The 19,045-nt window shown below is 50.9% G+C and overlaps 1 protein-coding gene across 1 annotated transcript in view; it reads left to right on the plus strand.

The window, feature by feature from the left end:
• Window positions 1-1,672: 1,672 nt before the first annotated feature.
• The window catches only part of IGFBP5 (insulin like growth factor binding protein 5), a 32,896-nt gene continuing 15,523 nt past the window's right edge, over window positions 1,673-19,045 (plus strand). Inside the window, exon 1 of the mRNA XM_048869760.2 lies at window positions 1,673-2,666. Within this exon, the coding sequence (XP_048725717.1) occupies window positions 2,336-2,666 (331 nt within the window). The 5' untranslated portion in view covers window positions 1,673-2,335. The remainder of the gene's footprint in view (window positions 2,667-19,045) is intronic.

Consider the following 19,045-nt stretch of genomic DNA (forward strand, 5'->3'; position numbering starts at 1 on the left):
TTCTTCGTGAGCTGAGAAGCAACCTAAGAAATATGGAACTAGGAGGGTCAAGGGGGGGCTCTGATATTTAATTTAAATCTCATGAAGAAATGGTCGATCCCTTTCTATTTCTTCCTTTGCCTGAAGGCAGCATCACTTAGAGAACACACAACCAAGCCCCCCAAACCTGCTTTTTGTTGCCATTGTTGCTCAAGGTGTACTGTGTCTGCTAACAGCAGTTCTGGAGTGTCAGGGGATCGGGTGACGTATTTATTAGTGGAGATTTAGTGCTACAAAAGTTAATCTTTACAAATAATTAATAAGCATGAAGGACTTTGTTGTATGCTAGTGTGAAGGGATGTGGCCTGACCATTTGTGTTTAGGAATGCTGTGTCCCTACCAGAAGTCTGGCTCTTTTCAATGAGGGGGTGGGCCGGGGAATTTATGGGGTAGAACAGGATTGAGATAAAATATACAAATTGTGCTTCGCGTGGCAAAATTCCCCTTGCTTTCTGGCATCCTGCAAGGCACAGCTCACTTTTCCAGAGAGGAATCTAACACAGTTCTTGCAGTCGGCCTATCCCTGCCTTATGTCATGCTCATCCTTCAGTTTTATTAACTCTGTGTGTTTTCCGTGCAAGGAACTTGTGTCAGCGGCACAGGTGTGCATGCAAAGGAGAACGTATTTTTATCAGGCGTACAGCTGTGTACTGCACCAATGCAGAGTTAGGAATGTTCTCTGCTCATTCTGTAGCTACAGTCCTGAATAAGTGACTGCGTTAACACGTGGTACATACATGTCATACTTACAACTGATGGGTTCCTATGCACATTATCTCCCTCATTTAGGGCCTAATCCGGGGGGGGGGGTGGATGTTCATGACGTCTGAGTGCTAAGTACTATGCCTGATAGCCAATGTTTGCAGGATTGGGCCCTGCGTGATTTAAAAAGTCATTATAACTTCAGTGGGAAATCAAAACGACAGAGCACTCTGCGATATCTCACAGACAGACATGCCAAACCCGCGAAAAAAACACAGAAATTGGGCTTGGTTTTGGCTTAATTGGCTTGTGAGTTGCTTGTTGTCTAGTTTTTGTAGCTTGTTTGGCTTGTAGCTTGTTGCTTCTTTTTTGTGATCGGCTCCCAGCAAGGGGGGAGGCAAGTGGGGATAAGGGGGGGGAGAGAGCCAGGGGTGCACAGCGGACCCACCACAGTCCCAGGCTGCATGCTGGGGGGATCTAGTCACATAGAGCGTTGGGGTTCTTGTTCTGAAATGGGATTAGCTAGATTTTTGGCTCATTGTGAAAGTCGGGGTGCTTATTTACCACGTGAAAGTTGGCAACTGTGCTCACAGAGCTTCCCAGACAAATCCTCCCTGTGTGTCTCTCTCAAGCCTAGCCAGAGCTGCCCTCCTAACTGTCCAGTGTTATTGGGAAAATCGGAGCAATTTGTTTTCAAGACCCTCCCTTCTTCCCCACCCCCAATCATATATTATCCTTGATCGTTGCCCGGGGTTTGAAACCTAGAAGTCAAAAGCTGCAGCTCCCACCCCCACTCACTCTGAGTGTGCACTGACATTGCTGTAATTCTGGCACCCCTCCAAGCTGAGGTGTCATTGGGATCTCAAATTGCAGCTAAGGGCTGGCAGGCAGCCAGGGCAGTCTATTTAAAAGACAAGCCTGCTCGGCAGTATTCAGTCTCTTTAGAAACTTCTCCGGGGGGAAAGTGTGGAGAGATCTACAAAGTGGAATTTTTTTCCTCCTTTCCCCCCCCCCCCCCTTCAATTTTCTTTTTCTTTTTTTAACTCTTCTCCTGCAGCCTTTGCACACACACACACACACCCAAATCCAAACTTTTGCAGAAAACTTTTCTTGACAGCGCTGGAAGAGGAGGGGGGAGGCAAAGCGACCCAATCAAAACACAATGTGCTTTCAACCAGCCTCTCCAGCCGCCTAGCACTCCCTGCTCTGCTGGGTTTCCTGATTCTTTGCAGCCCTCCTGCCAGGAGCCCCTTCCGCAAATAACTTTGCTCCCCACTTGCCCTCCTCGCCAAGCGTTGGAAACCTGCTGGGGGCAGGGCGGGGGTGGGATATTTGCTGCCGGTTTAGGGAGCCTTCACAACCCAGCTCTTTGCTGGCTTGTGATTTATTTAACACCCCCCCCCCCACCACCACCACCAACCTGTTGCAGCCAGGCTGTGCACGCTGGTTATTTTCAGGCCAAAATCATCATCATCATCATCATCATTCCCGGGACTTTTTTTTTTTGGAATTTAGAGGGGGAATTTTTTTTTTTCCCCTCCCACCCCTCCCCCTCTTTAAAAGCCAACTTTGCATCCTCGCTCCTGCCTGGAAGATGCTCCTGACCCTCTGCCTGCTGCTGGGCACGTGCCTCGGCTGCTCCCAGGGCCTGGGCTCCTTCGTGCACTGCGAGCCGTGCGACGAGAAAGCCCTGTCCATGTGCCCGCCCAGCCCGGCGGGCTGCGAGTTGGTGAAGGAGCCGGGCTGCGGGTGCTGCCTGACCTGCGCCCTGGCCGAGGGGCAGCCCTGCGGGGTGTACACCGAGCGCTGCGCCCAGGGGCTGCGCTGCCTGCCCCGCCAGGGCGAGGAGAAGCCGCTGCACGCCCTGCTCCACGGCCGGGGCCTCTGCCGCAACGAGAAGAGCTACCGGGAGCAAGCCAAGCTGGGTGAGTGGCTGCGACGGACCCCCCAGTCCTGCTGCAGCCCCTGCGGGGGGGGGGCATTGCACCGTAGGGCATTGCACCTTCCTCCCCCCCCCCGGCTCACCCCCGCCCCCCATGGCATTGCACCTTTCCCCCTTTGCTTGCCCCCCGGCTCACCCCCGCCCCATGGCATTGCACCTTTCCCCCTTTGCTTGCCCCCCGGCTCACCCCCGCCCCATGGCATTGCACCTTCCTCCCCCCCCGGCTCACCCCCGCCCCCCATGGCATTGCACCTTCCTCCCCCCCCGGCTCACCCCCGCCCCATGGCATTGCACCTTTCCTCCTTTGCTTGCCCCCCGGCTCACCCCCGCCCCATGGCATTGCACCTTCCTCCCCCCCCGGCTCACCCCCGCCCCCCATGGCATTGCACCTTTCCCCCTTTGCTTGCCCCCCGGCTCACCCCCGCCCCATGGCATTGCACCTTCCTCCCCCCCGGCTCACCCCCGCCCCATGGCATTGCACCTTTCCCCCTTTGCTTGCCCCCCGGCTCACCCCTGCTCCCCATGGCATTGCACCTTCCCCCCCCCCGCGGCTCACCCCCGCCCCCCATGGCATTGCACCTTTTCCCCCTTTGCTTGCCCCCCGGCTCACCCCCGCCCTATGGCATTGCACCTTTCCCCCTTTGCTTGCCCCCCGGCTCACCCCCGCCCCATGGCATTGCACCTTTCCCCCTTTGCTTCCCCCCCGGCTCACCCCTCCCATGGCATTGCACCTTCCCCCCCCCCCGGCTCACCCCCGCCCCCCATGGCATTGCACCTTTTCCCCCTTTGCTTCCCCCCCGGCTCACCCCCGCCCCATGGCATTGCACCTTCCCCCCTGGCTCACCCCCGCCCCCCATGGCATTGCACCTTTCCCCCTTTGCTTCCCCCCCGGCTCACCCCCCCATGGCATTGCACCTTCCCCCCCCGGCTCACCCCCGCCCCATGGCATTGCACCTTTCCCCCTTTGCTTCCCCCCCGGCTCACCCCCCCATGGCATTGCACCTTCCCCCCCCGGCTCACCCCTGCCCCATGGCATTGCACATTTCCCCCTTTGCTTGCCCCGCGGCTCACCCCCACCCCCCATGGCATTGCACCTTTCCCTCGTTGCTTCCTCCCCACCCCCGGCTCCAGCCGGGCTCACCTCCCCACCCCTTAGGGCATTGCACCTTTCCCACTGCTCCTGCCGCACTCACACTCCCTCCTCCTGCAGTCCTTGCTGTATCCCCCCACCCCCTTATGGCATTGCATCTTCCCCCCCCCCTTGACTCCCCCTGCTCCAGCCGCACTCACACCCCCTCCTGTGCTCCCCTGCTGCAGCCTCTGCCGTGTCTCTCCCCCCATGGCATTACACCTTTCCCCCTGGCCTCCCCCTAGCTCCAGCCGGGCTCACACCCCTCCTGCTGCAGCCTCCGCCGTTTCGTCCCCCCCCCCATGGCATTGCACCTTTCCCCCTTTGCTTCCCCCCTCTGCTCCAGCCAGGCTCACTCCCCCCCTTAGGGCATTGCATCTTTCCCCCTGCCCCAGCCGGGCTCACACCCCCTCCTGTGCTCCCCTGCTGTGTCCCGTCCCCCTTTAGGGCATTGCATCTTTCCCACTGCTCCCGCCGCACTCACACCCCTTCCTCCTGCAGCCCTTGCTGTATCCCCCCACCCCCTTATGACATTGCACCTTCCCCCCCCCTTGACTCCCCTCTGCTCCAGCTGCGCTCACACCCCCTCCTGTGCTCCCCTTCTGCAGCCTCTGCTGTGTCCCGCCCCCCATAGCATGACACCTTTCCCCCGGCCTCCCCCCCAGCTCCAGCCGGGCTCACACCCCTCCTGCTGCAGCCTCTGCTGTGTCCCCCACTCCCCCATGGCATTGCACCTTTCCCCCTACTCTCCCACCTCCCGCTCCAGCCGCGCTCACACACACCCCTCTCCGTGCTCCCCTGCTGTAGGGCGTCGCCTCCCCAGCCCCCTGCAACATCTCCCCTTCCTCCCCCCCACGAGGGATCCTCCCTTATCCCCTCTCTGTTCCTCTCCTCCTGCTCATCTTGCTGCACCCTCTTCCCCCTCCTATTGTACCCCCTACCCAGCTTGGCTTCTCCCCCAGGGAATCCTGCCGTCGGCCCCTCTCCCCTGACCTTCCACCTCAACCCATCCCCTGAAAGCTGCTGGTTCCCTGGCCCCTCCGTCCATCCTCCCCGAGCCCTCCGCTCCTGCGCCCTTCTCCCCTTTTCGTATCTACCTACCTCCCCAACCCCTCTCCCTTGGCTTGGCAGCTAACTTGTGCTTTGGAAGTGAAGCAATACAAGCCAGAGCCTTCCATGCCAAATCCCCACCCATCCAACCCTTCAGTTCAGCCCCCAACGCCCCCGCAACACATACCCCTCCGCCCCCGCCACTTCAAGACCAGCTTTTCCAGCTTGGCTACTGGAGGTCTTTGCTGGGCAAGGAGCGGGAGCAGGTGCATCGGGGAAAGGAAAACCCAGATGCAAAATGAATGCAAAAAAAAAAAAAATTAAAAGAAAGCCAAGGTGGTTTCGCCTTTGTACACTGCAGTTTGCAAAGACAAAAAGGGAGCTACATTTCCTTTCATTATCTCCAACTTTGGGATCCTCTTTAGAGTGACCACCTGGCCCTTCGTTCATTGATTTCTCCCTCAGGGTGACAACCCATCCCTTGTTTTAAGATGTATTGAAATGTATCAAAACTGATCATGAGAACCGTTTTAAAGGTGACACTGGAGCTTATGATAATTACACTGTATACCTGAGGGCAGTCGCAATGTACACCTGATAGAAAAAATACATGATATGCTAAGGGGAACACTATTTCCCTAAAATGTCCCTTTACATAAAGCATTGTCCCTTACTGTTCATAGGGTTTTCCCTTATTTCCATTATCCCTGTCTAAGATCCAGTAGGATCCTGTTGTTCTATTTGTCCCGTTTGTTCACCTTCAACCACCAAAGGGAAGGGGAGGGTGGGAGGAGACCCTTATAAAAACCCCGAACTGCGTATGCAAAAGAAAAAAAAATCCTTTTTTTTTTTTTTTGCCAAGCCGCTCTTACATCCGTGCATCGGCGATTTGCTCCTTATCCCTTCTAACGCCCAATAAATCTTGCCACTTTTATTATTTTTCCCCCCTTCTGCTGCTGCAAGCGTGTGCTGCTTTTTATTTGTCTTCCTTCATAGCAAAGCCAAATATATGTATTGGCAAAAAAAAAAAAACAGTAAGGCTCTCTTTGGAGCAGTTTAAAGGCACAGGCCACTTTCTGGATCATGCAGAAATGTGGATTGGGTCTGTTAAAGTGGAAGATGGTAAAAGAAGAGCTGATTTCCTGTCTTGGAACCCAATAAACTGAGTAATAATCCGGTAACACTGAAACCACGTGAAATGTCCCCGTGCGCCACGCATGTCACCCATAGCATTATTTACTCTGTGTGTGTGTACGCCCAGCGCAAGAGGCAGGTGGTGTGGTCAGGGCAACAAGTAATGTGGCTAAAATGCAACAGACAACGCGCTGAGCTCGGCTCCCTACCTGCAGTTCAGTGTAACAACAGTGCCCCTTGCAGACAGATGGCACCAGCCACACTTCGACTTTCCACTTATTTCTCAGCAAGGCTGATTATTCTCTTTCTCTCTCCACCCTTCCCAAGGAATCCAGTCCTATAGCAGGTGCATAGATATGAAGAAGCACTTGGCCAGGCTTCCTTTAATCGGCTTGGTTTTTCGTCCTGTAAGGCACTTTCTGACTCAGTCAGGAATCCAGTGGATGAATGGGGTGAGAGAGGTTGGGTTGAGGAGTTGTTTTACTGGTCCCCTACTGGCCTTCCACTCAAATCTTGCAGGTGGGCCCATCGGGAGCTCTGTTGGTTTCTCAGATTAAGTGAACAATTCTGAACGTCTGAACTGAAATTTAGAATAAAACAACCTTCTTGAGCCAAGAAATGTCTGGATTGTATTGGAAGGGAGCAGCAGAGTTAGCTTTAGACTTGCGAGGTTGTAAAAATCAGGAATTTCTGAGGACAAGGAGAAACAAAACAAAACAAAAAACTCCTCGTGGCTTTTGAGTGGTAGAGGGTGGGAACAGCGAAGTATATTTTCATAGGCATGTTACTAAGCAACTGGGGAGGAAAGAAAATGAAGTTTGACTTGAACTTGCTGGCCTCTGCCAGCTTGGCCAGAAATCCAGGGACAATATGTCAGGGAAGCTGGCCTGGGTTACAGTCTCTGGATGTCCAAACTTGGCCCTGAGCTGAGAACTGCTGCGAAAGAATCAACCGTGTATAACTAAGTGACAGTCGAGAGGGATGGATTCAGCTGCATATTTATTTATTCATGCTCTTGCAGCAGGTCTGTTTAAATCCACTTCTCAGAAATATTTTTTTCCTCCTCGTTGTTATGGTGGATAGACAGCTAATGCGGTGCAGATTGTAGCATAGGACTGGAAGGCAAGGGACCTGGAGTTCTAATGCCAGGTCTGCTATAGACCCGCTGTTTTACTAGGGGGGTAGGTTCACTGGCTCTCTCTGTGCCTCAGTTTCTCCAACTGTAAATTGGGAATACTGATATTGAGAAATTAATCTACCTATGTACAGGCTACATTCATTAATGTTTATAGAGAACTCTTAAGTGTCTTGAATGAAAGCCGCCACAGAATTGCAAAGGAATATTATGGTGTTCGTTATTAATATTACTAGTGCTTAGATACCCGTGTGGTGAGTACCCGGTAAAAATACTCTGTTATCAGCGGGATCGTGTCCTTACCTTCAAAGCTGTAACTTACCCCAGTGAAATTTACAGGATTGTAAAAACACAAGCAGCATCATTTGTGTAGCTCGGTTTTTAAAATGTGCCTGCTCTTTCCGTTTTTCTTTCACGGTTTGCCACATCACACCACCGCCTGTTGACCTCAGAGACAGAGAGGTCGGAGACAAGAACCAGAGTGGAGTTTACTGGCCAAATACAAGTCTACTGACTTGAAAAAGTTCATGGAAAAACAAATGTAGCCAAAAATTTCTCTCTCTCATTCCTTCTTTCTTTCAAGAAAGAAAAAATAATCTCTGGCAAGTTTCCTTATGAAACTCTGAGCCAATGATAACTGTAGCTGCGAGGGAGAAATCCAGAGCTAGCTTTAAGAAAATGCTTATTGCTGTGTCAGCTTAAACAAGACAGGAGAAGCAGTGGGTGTACCTAAATTCCCTGCAGCTAGTACCAGGTTTAATTCTTTATCATTCCCTTGACAGATTTTCCTCTCCCTCTTCCATGCTCTCAGTTTAAGTGTGCTTTACCATGCGGCTGGGTTTAACAGACACACAACAGCTGTAAATGAGTGACTGGGATATAAGATGGGCAGGTGTGCCTCTATAGACTGGAGAGCTGGGGTGAACTGGGGTTAGATCTAAGGGTCAGGGTTAGGGCAAGGGTCATGGGAGCAGGGAACTATGTACACACTACAGTTACGAACATGTGCTGTCCAGGGGAAAACCGGCATAGTGATCTGTGCTGAGTGGTGAGTTCTTTGTGTGAAGCTGAGACCATTAAAACCCTTGAGATCTGAAAGCTAAAGCTAGTAGCAACAGGCTCTCGGAGCAGAAACAGGAAAAACTCCATTTTTCTTTTTGAGCTAAAGTTTAAAAAAATGGTGAAATCCATCAGGTGCAAGCAAGAAAGTTGGTTTTTGTGGTATGGATCAAACAGGAAGGGCTGGGGGCCTCTTGACGGGCAGATTCTGCCACAGCTTTGTTTTTAGAGCAGGAACAAGTTTATTGAGTAGTTGATCCAAAATAAATGTCTGCCTAATCCCACCAGTGAAAAGATGCGTGGCTGTGTGTGTATTATGTAGGGCCAAATTCTGATCTGTCTTGCACCACCGTTAATCTGGTATAACTCCACTGACGGCAATGGAGTTACTCCAGATTTATGCGACTGTAACTGAGAGCAGAATCTGACCCTATATAAGTGAGCCTAAGCAAGTTTGAGGGAATCTAGAGGAAAGTCAAGGGCCCTGGTCATACAAAGACTTAAGCACACGCAGACTTTAACCACATGCGTAGTCTTACTGTCATGTCAATCACGTGAATAAAGTCAGTTATATGCTTTAAGTGTTTGTAGGATCAAGGCACAAGAAAACATACATGGGGACCGGAAGAAGGGGGAATAGACACTGTTGTAGGTTCTTTGCTGACTTAGGATAGGCTCCCTTCTGAACCTTTCCTAAGTATATTGTAGATTTAGTTTGGCTATAGATATACATCCCCCGTCTGCACTGATAAAGAGAAAAGAAGCCCCAAGATGGCCTAATCTGCTCCATGGAAGCCAGGCATCTGTCTCACAATACTCAGCATTCTGGTTTCTCCTTATGAACGTTTTGCCTGACGGCAGCGACGGGGGGTATTTGTGGGGCTTCCCATTTTCCTCGAGGGTCTCTGTCAGGGGCAGAAGAGCAGGTGAAGAGGCCCATTCTGGGGCGGCAGTTCCTATGTTCTTAAGTAGGATTTCCGAGGCTCCCTGTTCTGTTAGGGAGTAAAGAGGAAGAAAGGAGTCACAAGAGCCTGACGGTCGTTTCTGCTTTTGCTGAGCAGGACAACTGGTGAGCTGCAGTGCCTCGTTGCCTGAGGGTACCAACCTGCACAGCACAGCCGATAAAAATGCCAGATTCGGCCCTCGCTTACCAAACACCTTACAGCCCTGTTGAAGTCAACAGGCAGCTACAGAGGTGTAAAGGAAGCCAGAATTCACCCAGAATGCTCACATACGTATGTGTCTACCTATATCTTATTAGATTATTACATACGTAAAATGTGTGTTGACATGCCCCCACGTATGTATAGCTACTCAGATATGTATGGGACTATATAATATACTATAGACATACGCACATATACACTCATTCATATATGCAATAAGAGGTAAATAGAGAAGCACTGTGTGCATTACTATTAACATTTAATACGTGTACTTAGGGTAGCCCCCAGAAGCCCCTGTTGAATTGGGGCCCTGTTGTGCTAGGCGCCAGGTGCTGTGCAAATGCATAGGAAGAAGCACTCCCAGCCCAAAGTGCTTCCAGTCTAGTTCAAGGCAAGACACAAGGGAGGGCAACGAGCAACAGAAGGGCAGGGGGAGAGGGGCTAAAGGCGGCAACAGCAGCAAAGACCTTGTGGTGATGTCCTCAAGCTGTGTGCACAACTGGATGGAGCTGAAATCATGTCAGATTTTTTCCTTAGCTAAATAAATAGCACTGATCCCCTGTTGGCCTCTCTCGCTAGCCGCTGCGAGGTTGGAGGTCTGACAGGAAGGGGGTAGGCCGAGGAGAGGGATTCGTGGAAATGAGTGCAGGTGTCTCTCCGGGGAAGTTGTTCTGCCCAGAAGGGGTGGCAGGCAGAAAACATGGAGACAGCTGTGGTGAGGGAATCTTGACCTCAGTCGGGGAGCTGAGGGGGCCGGGTGCTGCAGCAAGAGACAAGTGGGGGGAAGGAAGGGAAGGGAAGGCTGTCGGGCTAGGAAGTGAAGCCACGGAGCTTGAACTCGGCATGGGGAAGCCAGCCGAGGGATTTCACGACTGGAGCAGATGCATTTGTATACGGGCCAGAGGGCAGCGATGGGGGTGCTGAGGAGGAGGATGTCAGCGTCGGGGCAGGAAATGCTGAGGGCCGGGATGGGGCTTTTAGCCGTGAGAACAGAGAGCTTAGAGATGCTGAGGAGGAAGAAGCGAAGGTGGCCCGGAGGAACCAATTATACATTTGCCAGCCAGAATAATCTGCGGCTGGATACGCAGTAATAATCTGCAAGGGAACGTAATGCCGGTAAAAGATGTCACCGAGAGACTGAAATTGTCTCTTTAGCCTCGGGTCAGGTCCTGTGCGGGCAGCAACAAAGCAGGCATCTGCTGCCCCCTCAGCTACGGAGACCACGTCTAGCTAGGAGACGGGGAGGGTCTAATCCCAGGCCTCTGAGCTCGAGTGCCAGCAAGGGGGGGCAGCTGATGTCAATACCGGTCCTTTGAGACCACCAAGCTCATTGAACATTGGCCAGGAGATGGAAAGGATTTTCAGTCTCTCTCATCATGGCCTTCCTTCCCTCCAGCGACATGGAGGTGAAGTGCACCGAGGCTTGGAACCATCCGGGGCCGTAGACCTTCAGCAGGCATCAGTGGCCAGGGCAAATCTCAGCCAATGTTACTTTTTAGGTGGCTCTTCAATGCTAGTGAACTAAGGGGGCGCTGGTGTTTATTTCAGTTCAGCCCCTTGTAATTTGTTCCTGCAGGTGCAGGATAATATGCTCGCTGAAATCCAGGGCCCTCTAGAGTTCTGCATGGTCAAATTCACCTGTAGAGAGACTGATCTTTCAGAAAATGTCTCTGAGTTCGTTGTCGCTTTATGTTTTCATCAGTGCCTGCTACAGACTAGTTCCGCCGGTTACGCAGTCACCAGCTTCCTGCTGAGACAGCTCTACAGACTCAAGCTGAAGCAAATAGCGAACTTTGAACCTCAGCTGCACGTATTGCAAGAATCTGGCCGTCAGGTGACAGATGCTGCCCGTGACGGGTTAAGTTCACTGCTTGGCCTCCAAAATTTGCATAGGTAGAATTTGCAGGCCTACCTGTTCGTGCAAATCCCTGCTCTGTGCACACAGACACAGAGGTCGGCAATTTATTAAATTGACCCTGGGTGTGTTCCTGAAAGATCTGCCCTAGGAATTAGTCTGAGAAAGTTCTCTGGGCTGTGTTATGCAGCAGGTCAGTTCTGGTCTTGGAATCAGGGGCTCTGGAACAATTTGTATAGCGCAGGTGCAGAGAGCCATTGAACCAAACTGTAAATCCTGTATATAATGGAAACTGCTTCAAGCCAGGGGGGGCGGGAGCTCCCCTAGTTCCAGCACCTATGCTTGGAATCTATGAATCTATATGCAAACAGGCACAGCCATAACATTTTTAAAGGTAGGGGCCCTCTTGGAAAATAGAGCCCTTTAATGGCTGGATGCCAGTAGATAACGTTCAAAACTTAATTCCCTTCCTTTGGTGCCCCCTCTAGGTGACTCCTGGGGAAGTCAGTGGGAATTCCACATGCAGAGGGCTTAAAGGATCAACCCTATTTGCAAACAATACTCTAATAGTGATACTTAGCTTTTCCCTAACACTTTTGTTCTTCCAAGGATTTCAACTGGCCGTTCAAACATTAATTAAGGCTTACAACACCCGGTGAGGGGTGAAACTTCTATCCCAAGAGAACTGTGCACTGTGTGATTGCTTTAGCTTTGCTGGTGGGGATGACCAGTCTGGGTGTTGTTTAAGGTGGAGAAGGCCAGTCTGATAGGTATTTAATGCAGTAATTGCTGAGCTAGTATCCTAGATTGAGTTTACAGGGCACTTTTTGGTCAAATTTGGTCCAAAAAATTAATTTTATAAAACCAGCACAAATGTTTCCTTTTGTTTTTTATCATTTGTTTGTTTAATTCAAGTGGAATCTGTGTTTTTTTTAAACAATCCTTCTGCTCACTCTTAATAACCCAAACACCAGGGCCTTGCCTTGCCTTAGAACATGAGAACCAGACAGTGAAACTGAAAATGTCTAGAAGCAAAAGTGAAACTGACTAGTTGGTTTTCTTGTTTACTTTTTGCATTTTGTGGGGCTTAAAAAATGAATCTTAGTGAAAAAAGTTTTGTTTTAAATTTTCTAAAAATGGTTTTAACAAATTTCGGTGTTGCTGGTAAAATCTGTTATTGTCATATGATTTTCGATTTCCTTTAGAGACAGTGCACGTGGATAAGCTCTTTGTACACAATTGTGTAGCACAGATGCAATCATACAAACTGGTTCCTGGCCTCTAAGGTCATAGAAAGAGGCACAGTTTGAACATAAAACACTTTGCTAATTCCAAGAATTTATGCAGATTTTTCTGGAGGAGCAGTATAGAAAAAAAATGTCCTTTCCAATCATTCTGTTGGATAATTTTATGACCAATGAGGGCCTGGTAATAATATATTTCCGTTCTCAGGCTTCAGGGTATAAGATGCTCTCCTCTGGACACCAAGAAAGAGTTCTGTTTCTTACTATGCAGCCTGGTACAGACAGCTAAGTGCATTATGGATTGTTGGGGTGCTGGGGTTTAGGGGGGACAGGGGTTGCATTGCTGCAAAGTATCAGACATGAGTCACTACTGGAGGCAGGCAGCTGACCTGATGGACCAAAAATCTCAGCTAGTATTGCCTCTCCTTTGTTCTAATTGGCCAAACAATGTGTCTTGTTACACAGCGGTAGCCTAGTGAGACATTTTCCTACCTGGTGTAACAGATGACTGCGTGTGCTTAAGGGCAAATTATGGCCCTTTCTGTGTGGGTTCACTAGCCAGGAGCCCACAGCAGTACTTTATGGATTGGCCAGTGCCCGGCATAGTAAGGGGAATGCATTTTGCCACAGCATGGGAGCCACTCGCAATCTTTGATCTCCCAGGGAAGTCTCCATCCCTGGCAGTTTTTAATCAAGGTTGGCTGTTTTTCTAGAAGACCTGCTCTAGTTCAAACAGGAGGTATTTTGGGGAAGGGCCTGTGCTATGCAGGAGGTCAGACTAGATGGTCACAGTGGTCCCATCTGGCTTTAGACTCTATCTCTGTATTCATCCTCACAACACCCCTGGAAGGGAGGCCCGTGCTGTTGTCACGGGGGAACGGAAGGATGGAGAGGGTAAGTGACATGCCAAGGTCACACAGGGAGTCTTTGTCAGAGGAAGAGATTGAATCCATGTCTCTTACGTTTTGGGGGGTTGTAGCACAGAGAGGGAAAGTGCTAGGAAGGTTTGGGGTGCAGGTTCAAATCCAGCTTGGGAAGCAGGGGTTTCAGTCTGCCATGCAGGAAGGGGGGAAGCATCAAGCTGGGAGAGGAATTGCCTAGTTTGGCAGCCAGGAGCATAGTGAGTAGTGAAAGGATTAAATTGGCTGATCGATTTCCTGCTGATGAGATCTATTAGAGAGTAGAATCGTTTCTCAAAGGAAGTGGCAGAAAACCGATTGCTTGCAACGTTTAATGCTGAGCCGCACACTGTGTTGTAGGAAACAATCTCACGCTAGTGCAGAGACAGGATCAGATGATCCAACAGATCTTTTCCACCCACTTCTATGACTCCAGGGACATCCTTAAGAATCAGGCTGGAGTCATAGAAGATCAGGGTGGGAAGGGACCTCGGGAGGTCATCTAGTCCAACCCCCTGCTCAAAGCAAGGCCAATCCCCAATTTTTGCCCCAGATCCCTAAATGGCCCCCTCAAGGATTGAGCTCACAACCCTGGGTTTAGCAGACTAATGCTCAAACCACTGAGCTATCCCTCCCTGTCCTAGAGTTGAGTGGTTTAGATGTGTGATTTAGATGCTGAAGGCACAAGTCACTAGGTTAAGTTTCCTGTTGGGTTTTACTTTGTCTCTTCCAGCGCAGCATGTTTCTTCTGTGGGTTGATAACGATTTTGCTCTCTCTTCTGTTTTCCCTTTTTCTTGATAGTGCTGGCGAAAGGTGACAGATTGACAGTGCGAAAGACTGAAATCCTCCCTGTATTTGTCCCCAAACCAGCACAAGAGGGGAGGGATAGCTCAGCGGTTTGAGCTTTGGCCTGCTAAACCCAGGGTTGTGAGTTCAATCCTTGAGGGGGCCATTTAGGGATCTGGGGCAAGAATTGGGGATTGGTCCTGCTTTGAGCAGGGGGTTGGACTAGATGACCTCCTGAGGTCCCTTCCAACCCTGATACTCTATGATTCTATGAAGACTCCTCCACACAGTCCCCTCCTAACCCACCTCACCCCTTTAGGGATGACACAAGAGTTCAGTCTCCATGGCCCATTGAGTGCTTGGCTTCTCTGCTTAGGCTGGCTACAAGGGCCCCAATGTATTAGAAATGGTGGATTTTGTGATGTAGAGACCTGTCCACCAGGAACAGGCCGGTGATTCCCCACCCACCCCCTCCTCCACCTCCCCTGCTCATTTCTACTAGGCCACTAAACAGCTGTCAGATTATAACAGCTTTCACTCACTACTTGCCTGCCTTGAAGTCAAACCAGTGTCCTGGTGGTGAAAGGCTCCCTATCCTGTTACCAATCCCCAGAGCTTTTTCTAGACCAGGGGTTCTCAAACTTCATTGCTCCGCGACCCCCTTCCAACAACAAAAATTTCTACGCGCCCTCAGGAGGGGGGACCGAAGCCTGAACCCGTCCGAGCCCTGCCACCCCCGGTCGGGGGACCCAAAGTCAAAGCCCCAGGGCTTCAGCCCCAGGTGGGGGGGGGGGCCTGCAATCTGAGCCCCATCGCCCAGAACTGAAGCCGAATCCTGAGTCCTGCTGCCCAGGGCTGGGGCTTCGGCCCCGGCCCCCGGCAAGTCTAACGCCAGCCCTGGTGACCCCATTAAAACCATTTGAGAACCACTGTTCTAGACTTTTGTGGCTACCTCTCATGCTGCTGTCTTTAAAAGGGAGCTTGGCATCTGTAATGGGGCAGATCCCCTCCTCTAGAGTCCCCTGCTCTAACCACTTGGAAAATAAGAAAGATCTCCCCTTTATCTGAACATTGCCCTGAAGCAAAAACACTCCCCTATTCTACAACAATAGCCAAAATTACTCTAATCTCATCCCTGGAATCTCCTCACTCCTGAATACTATTGTATTTACCAGACCTTTACCAGAAAATACCATTGTATTTTCCCTTTAGCTTCCAGGCCTGTCCTTGTTATGCTCCGTCAGGCCTGGCTAGGTTTTGTTTAGTTAAGTCTGATTTATGTTCTAACAGTGCTGTCATTTCGGCAGAACATACATGCACGTTTTTTGCAGGCTGCAGCAAACTGAGCCGGGTTCCAGCTGAGCTTTAGGGAAGGCTCCTGCTAGCCAGAGAGAGCAAAGTTACTAACTGTCCCAAATTGACAGCTCCTCCCTGTGCCTCTCCTGTTGAGTCATCTGGCACCAGGGCCTGAGGAATGATTTCTGACCCTTGCTGTGTGATATTCGTTAGGGTCCTGTTCCAACCTGCCGTACCTCCTTCATAGCAATGCAGCTGAGATTTCTTAGGGGAGCTCATTTCCACTTTGGGGTTGTCTCCTGGGGCCAGACCTCTGGCAGCTCAGGGCCTGGAGTGCCAGGACATCCTCAGGGAAAAGAGTCTCATGTTCCCATTTGTCACATAAAGTTTTGCAACTTTTTTGTTACCAGTAAACACGGCCGTGACGAGATGTTGGCACCTCTGATTCCGGCCTTCTGGCGCCCCGTTACCACCAAGCAATTCATGGGGCTGTTTACAAATCATTTTCTAGAAGGGTGTTTCTCTCTCTTTCCCCATCTCCCTCCTTGCTGCTTGGAATTCCTTGGGGGATGGGTAAGGGAAGGACTTGTTACTTTCTCCACCTGTGGTCTATGTCTGGTGGAAGGGGGTGCAGAGAGTTTTAACCATTGTAACCTCTGATCATGGCAACAAAAATACGGGTCCTGACAACATTGAATTGAGCTGCCTCTCTACTCTCCCTTTGTTCATCCCTCTGCATCTTCTGTAGTTCCAGAGGTCATGGAGAAATCCCCACCATCTGGAGAAATGCTAATCTCTCCATCATCAAGACTGAAGCTATTGCAGCTTCCCATTGTAAGCCTGATTTTGAAACAGCTCCTCCCCCACAGCCCACTGTAGCCTCACCAAATCCAATCCAACCCACCTGCCGTTCCCTTGTGTGGTCTGGTGCCTGAGTCAAATTGCTTTTAGAAACCCATGCGAATGAACCAAGGCAATTCAGAGAGAGGATTATTTGCATTAGAGGCCAGATCCTCAGCCAGTGTAAATCCGCCCAGTGTGACTGAAGTCAATGGACCTTCATCGCATTACAGCAGAGGGAATTCTTGCCCTCAGAGTTTTCATTCCTTGGAAAGTTTCCTAATTGTTTTATTTGTTTGATATTTGTGGCTCACCCTAGCTCAAAAATGGCTTGCACTAGGGACGCCACGTGGGTTTTTATTTTGTTGGCCTCACTGAGGACTAGCACCTGTGACAGCTTTAGGAGCATTCGGTGGCCAATACTGCAAACACTTACTCATGAAGTCAGTGGGACTGTTTGAGTAAGTGCACGGATTTTTCACCTGCATAAGCATTTGTGGGACTTCTAAGTTATTACAGGCAATTTAAGTAGTTGTGTGATTAAATAAAGGGAATTACAGCACTCTCTACCACTGCATCCCTATGCCTCCTATAGCAAAAGTATATTGCAGGGACTGTTTTACCTCTCCCGGTGATGGAAACACATCAGCATCACAGACAGATCATGCTAAGCTAGCGATCTGACCCTCTGCCCACACCGATCAGGCCTGCACTTGTGCAGGCTGAAAAATGCAGGTCTAAATGAAGTCGTTCCCCTGGGTGCGCTTTTCCCAGGCACTAAACTAAGCTTTTTTCTTCTCCAGCTCAGCCCAGGTGCAACAAGGTCATTGGGTTAACGCACTCCCAGGCCTGCATTTCAAATCAGTGCCACTTGTTTTAGAACTGCCCAGGTGGTGTAAAACACCTTCCTGTTCCTTGTCCCAAATAGTCACTCCCTACAGGCAAGCAGCAGCTGACTCAGCAGAGTCTTCTCCTGCGTGTTGGTGCAGAGGAGACGCAGATCCGGTGAGAAGGCCCCAGTGCGCCACTGGCCCAAATAGCTCCTCGGGAAGGGGAAGCCTTTTGAGTCACCGCTTCATCCAGCTAGACTTGACAGATGGCTCAGCCTGGTTTTCCCCAACTGGGTGCAGTGTGCTAGAATGTTGGTGCCCAATTCTCAGCTTGTGGGCTCATCGGACTGAGAGATGGAGAAGAGCTAGTAGATCCTCCAGCCTTTCTCCAAACCATCGCAGGGTCATTCCCTACAGTACCTGCTCCAGTGCGTGACTCTAGTCTAGTTCTAATAGTCCGAAATGATGACTTGGGAGACGAGGTCACACATCACACTGTCCGAGAAGTATCTGTGATATCTAGCCTAAATATTACCTCTTCATCACACCTAGTTAGATCCCTGAGAGCCACCTGAAATCATCCTTCAGCTGTTTACACTGCAGATATTTGTAGGCTGCTACGGTGTGTACTGTTGATTCACCACTTGGCTAAAGTAGGCAACACGTTGGCCCATAGTTCAATGAGTCATAGAATATCAGGGTTGGAAGGGACCTCGAGAGGTCACCTAGTCCAACCCCCTGCTCAAAGCAGGACCAATCCCCAACTAAATCAGCCCAATAGTTCAGTCCTTCCAGTCCCCTGACCACTTTTGCTGCTCTTCTCTGAGCATCACCCTGTTGAGCGATATCCTTCTCTTAAGGGGATGCGCCAAACAAAGCAAAACATCGCCAGGGGAAGGGACCGTCGTCTTCCTGCTCCAGGATGCGCAGCCTAAAATTGAATTAGCCTTTTCTGCAGCCACATGTCACGTTGCAAACTTGCATCGGATGTGTGCACCGCTCGCACCCTGGGCCACATTCAGCATCACTGTTTCTCAGCTTGCTCCCTCCCAGCAGGGACTTATGTTTCAGACTGTATTCCCTAGGTGGCTTTGCGTCAATAGTTCCAGCTGAATCTGCCCGTTTCTAATCCGTTCCCCCCCACACACCCCTTTTGGGGGGGATTCTGTCTGCATCGCTGCGTGCGACTCCTCCCAATTTAGTCTCATCTGCAAACGAACATCACCCATGTGCTCTACACACAGTGCGGCGGATCCTGCCCCGACCCTTGGCAGGCCCCCCAAGTTCCCCCTACAGCCCAGAACTCTGCCACTAACTTTTACCAAGCCCAAAGCCCGTGGCAGCTGATCACGTCCGACTCGAGCCATCACTCTTGCTTAGAAGGACGAGGTCCCTGAAAGCTGGCTTGAGCTCAGGCCCTGGCCGTTTCCACGCCTGCTTGTGCCAAAGGATGCTGAAGCTGAGCTCAGTGTGCCTGGCTGGAGATCTGTGGGGGGGTGCTGGGGAACTGAGATCACCAGCTGACCTCATCGGGGCGTTGGATCTGAGCGGGAACCCTAAGGCGCGAGGCCTCATGCTGACCAGCCTCCCTGTCTGCCACCTGCCTGCCTCTCTCCTGCAGCTCCCTGATGAACGGGGTCATTTGTTCACACAACTGCTGGCATTAGAGGGCCTGTCCCTCCTGCCAGGGTTTTCCTAAGCAGCCCGTTATTGTTGAGGCGTTATTATCTGGGTGTAAAAGTTCCCTCTCTCGAACCAGATTCCAGCAGGCTCTGTGCAGTCCCTCACGCCCTTTGCTTTCACAGCAAAAGGGAAAACCCTGCCAGGCGGTTGGATCAATATGTAACCCGCACGCCTCCTGGGTGTGGTGTTCTGCCCCCTCTGGGGGCACCGAGACCACTTAGAGATTAATGAGTCTGCTACAGCCTCTGCTAAGGG

This window comes from Caretta caretta, chromosome 11 (assembly GCF_965140235.1).
Source record: "Caretta caretta isolate rCarCar2 chromosome 11, rCarCar1.hap1, whole genome shotgun sequence".
NCBI classification, from domain to species: Eukaryota; Metazoa; Chordata; order Testudines; family Cheloniidae; genus Caretta; species Caretta caretta.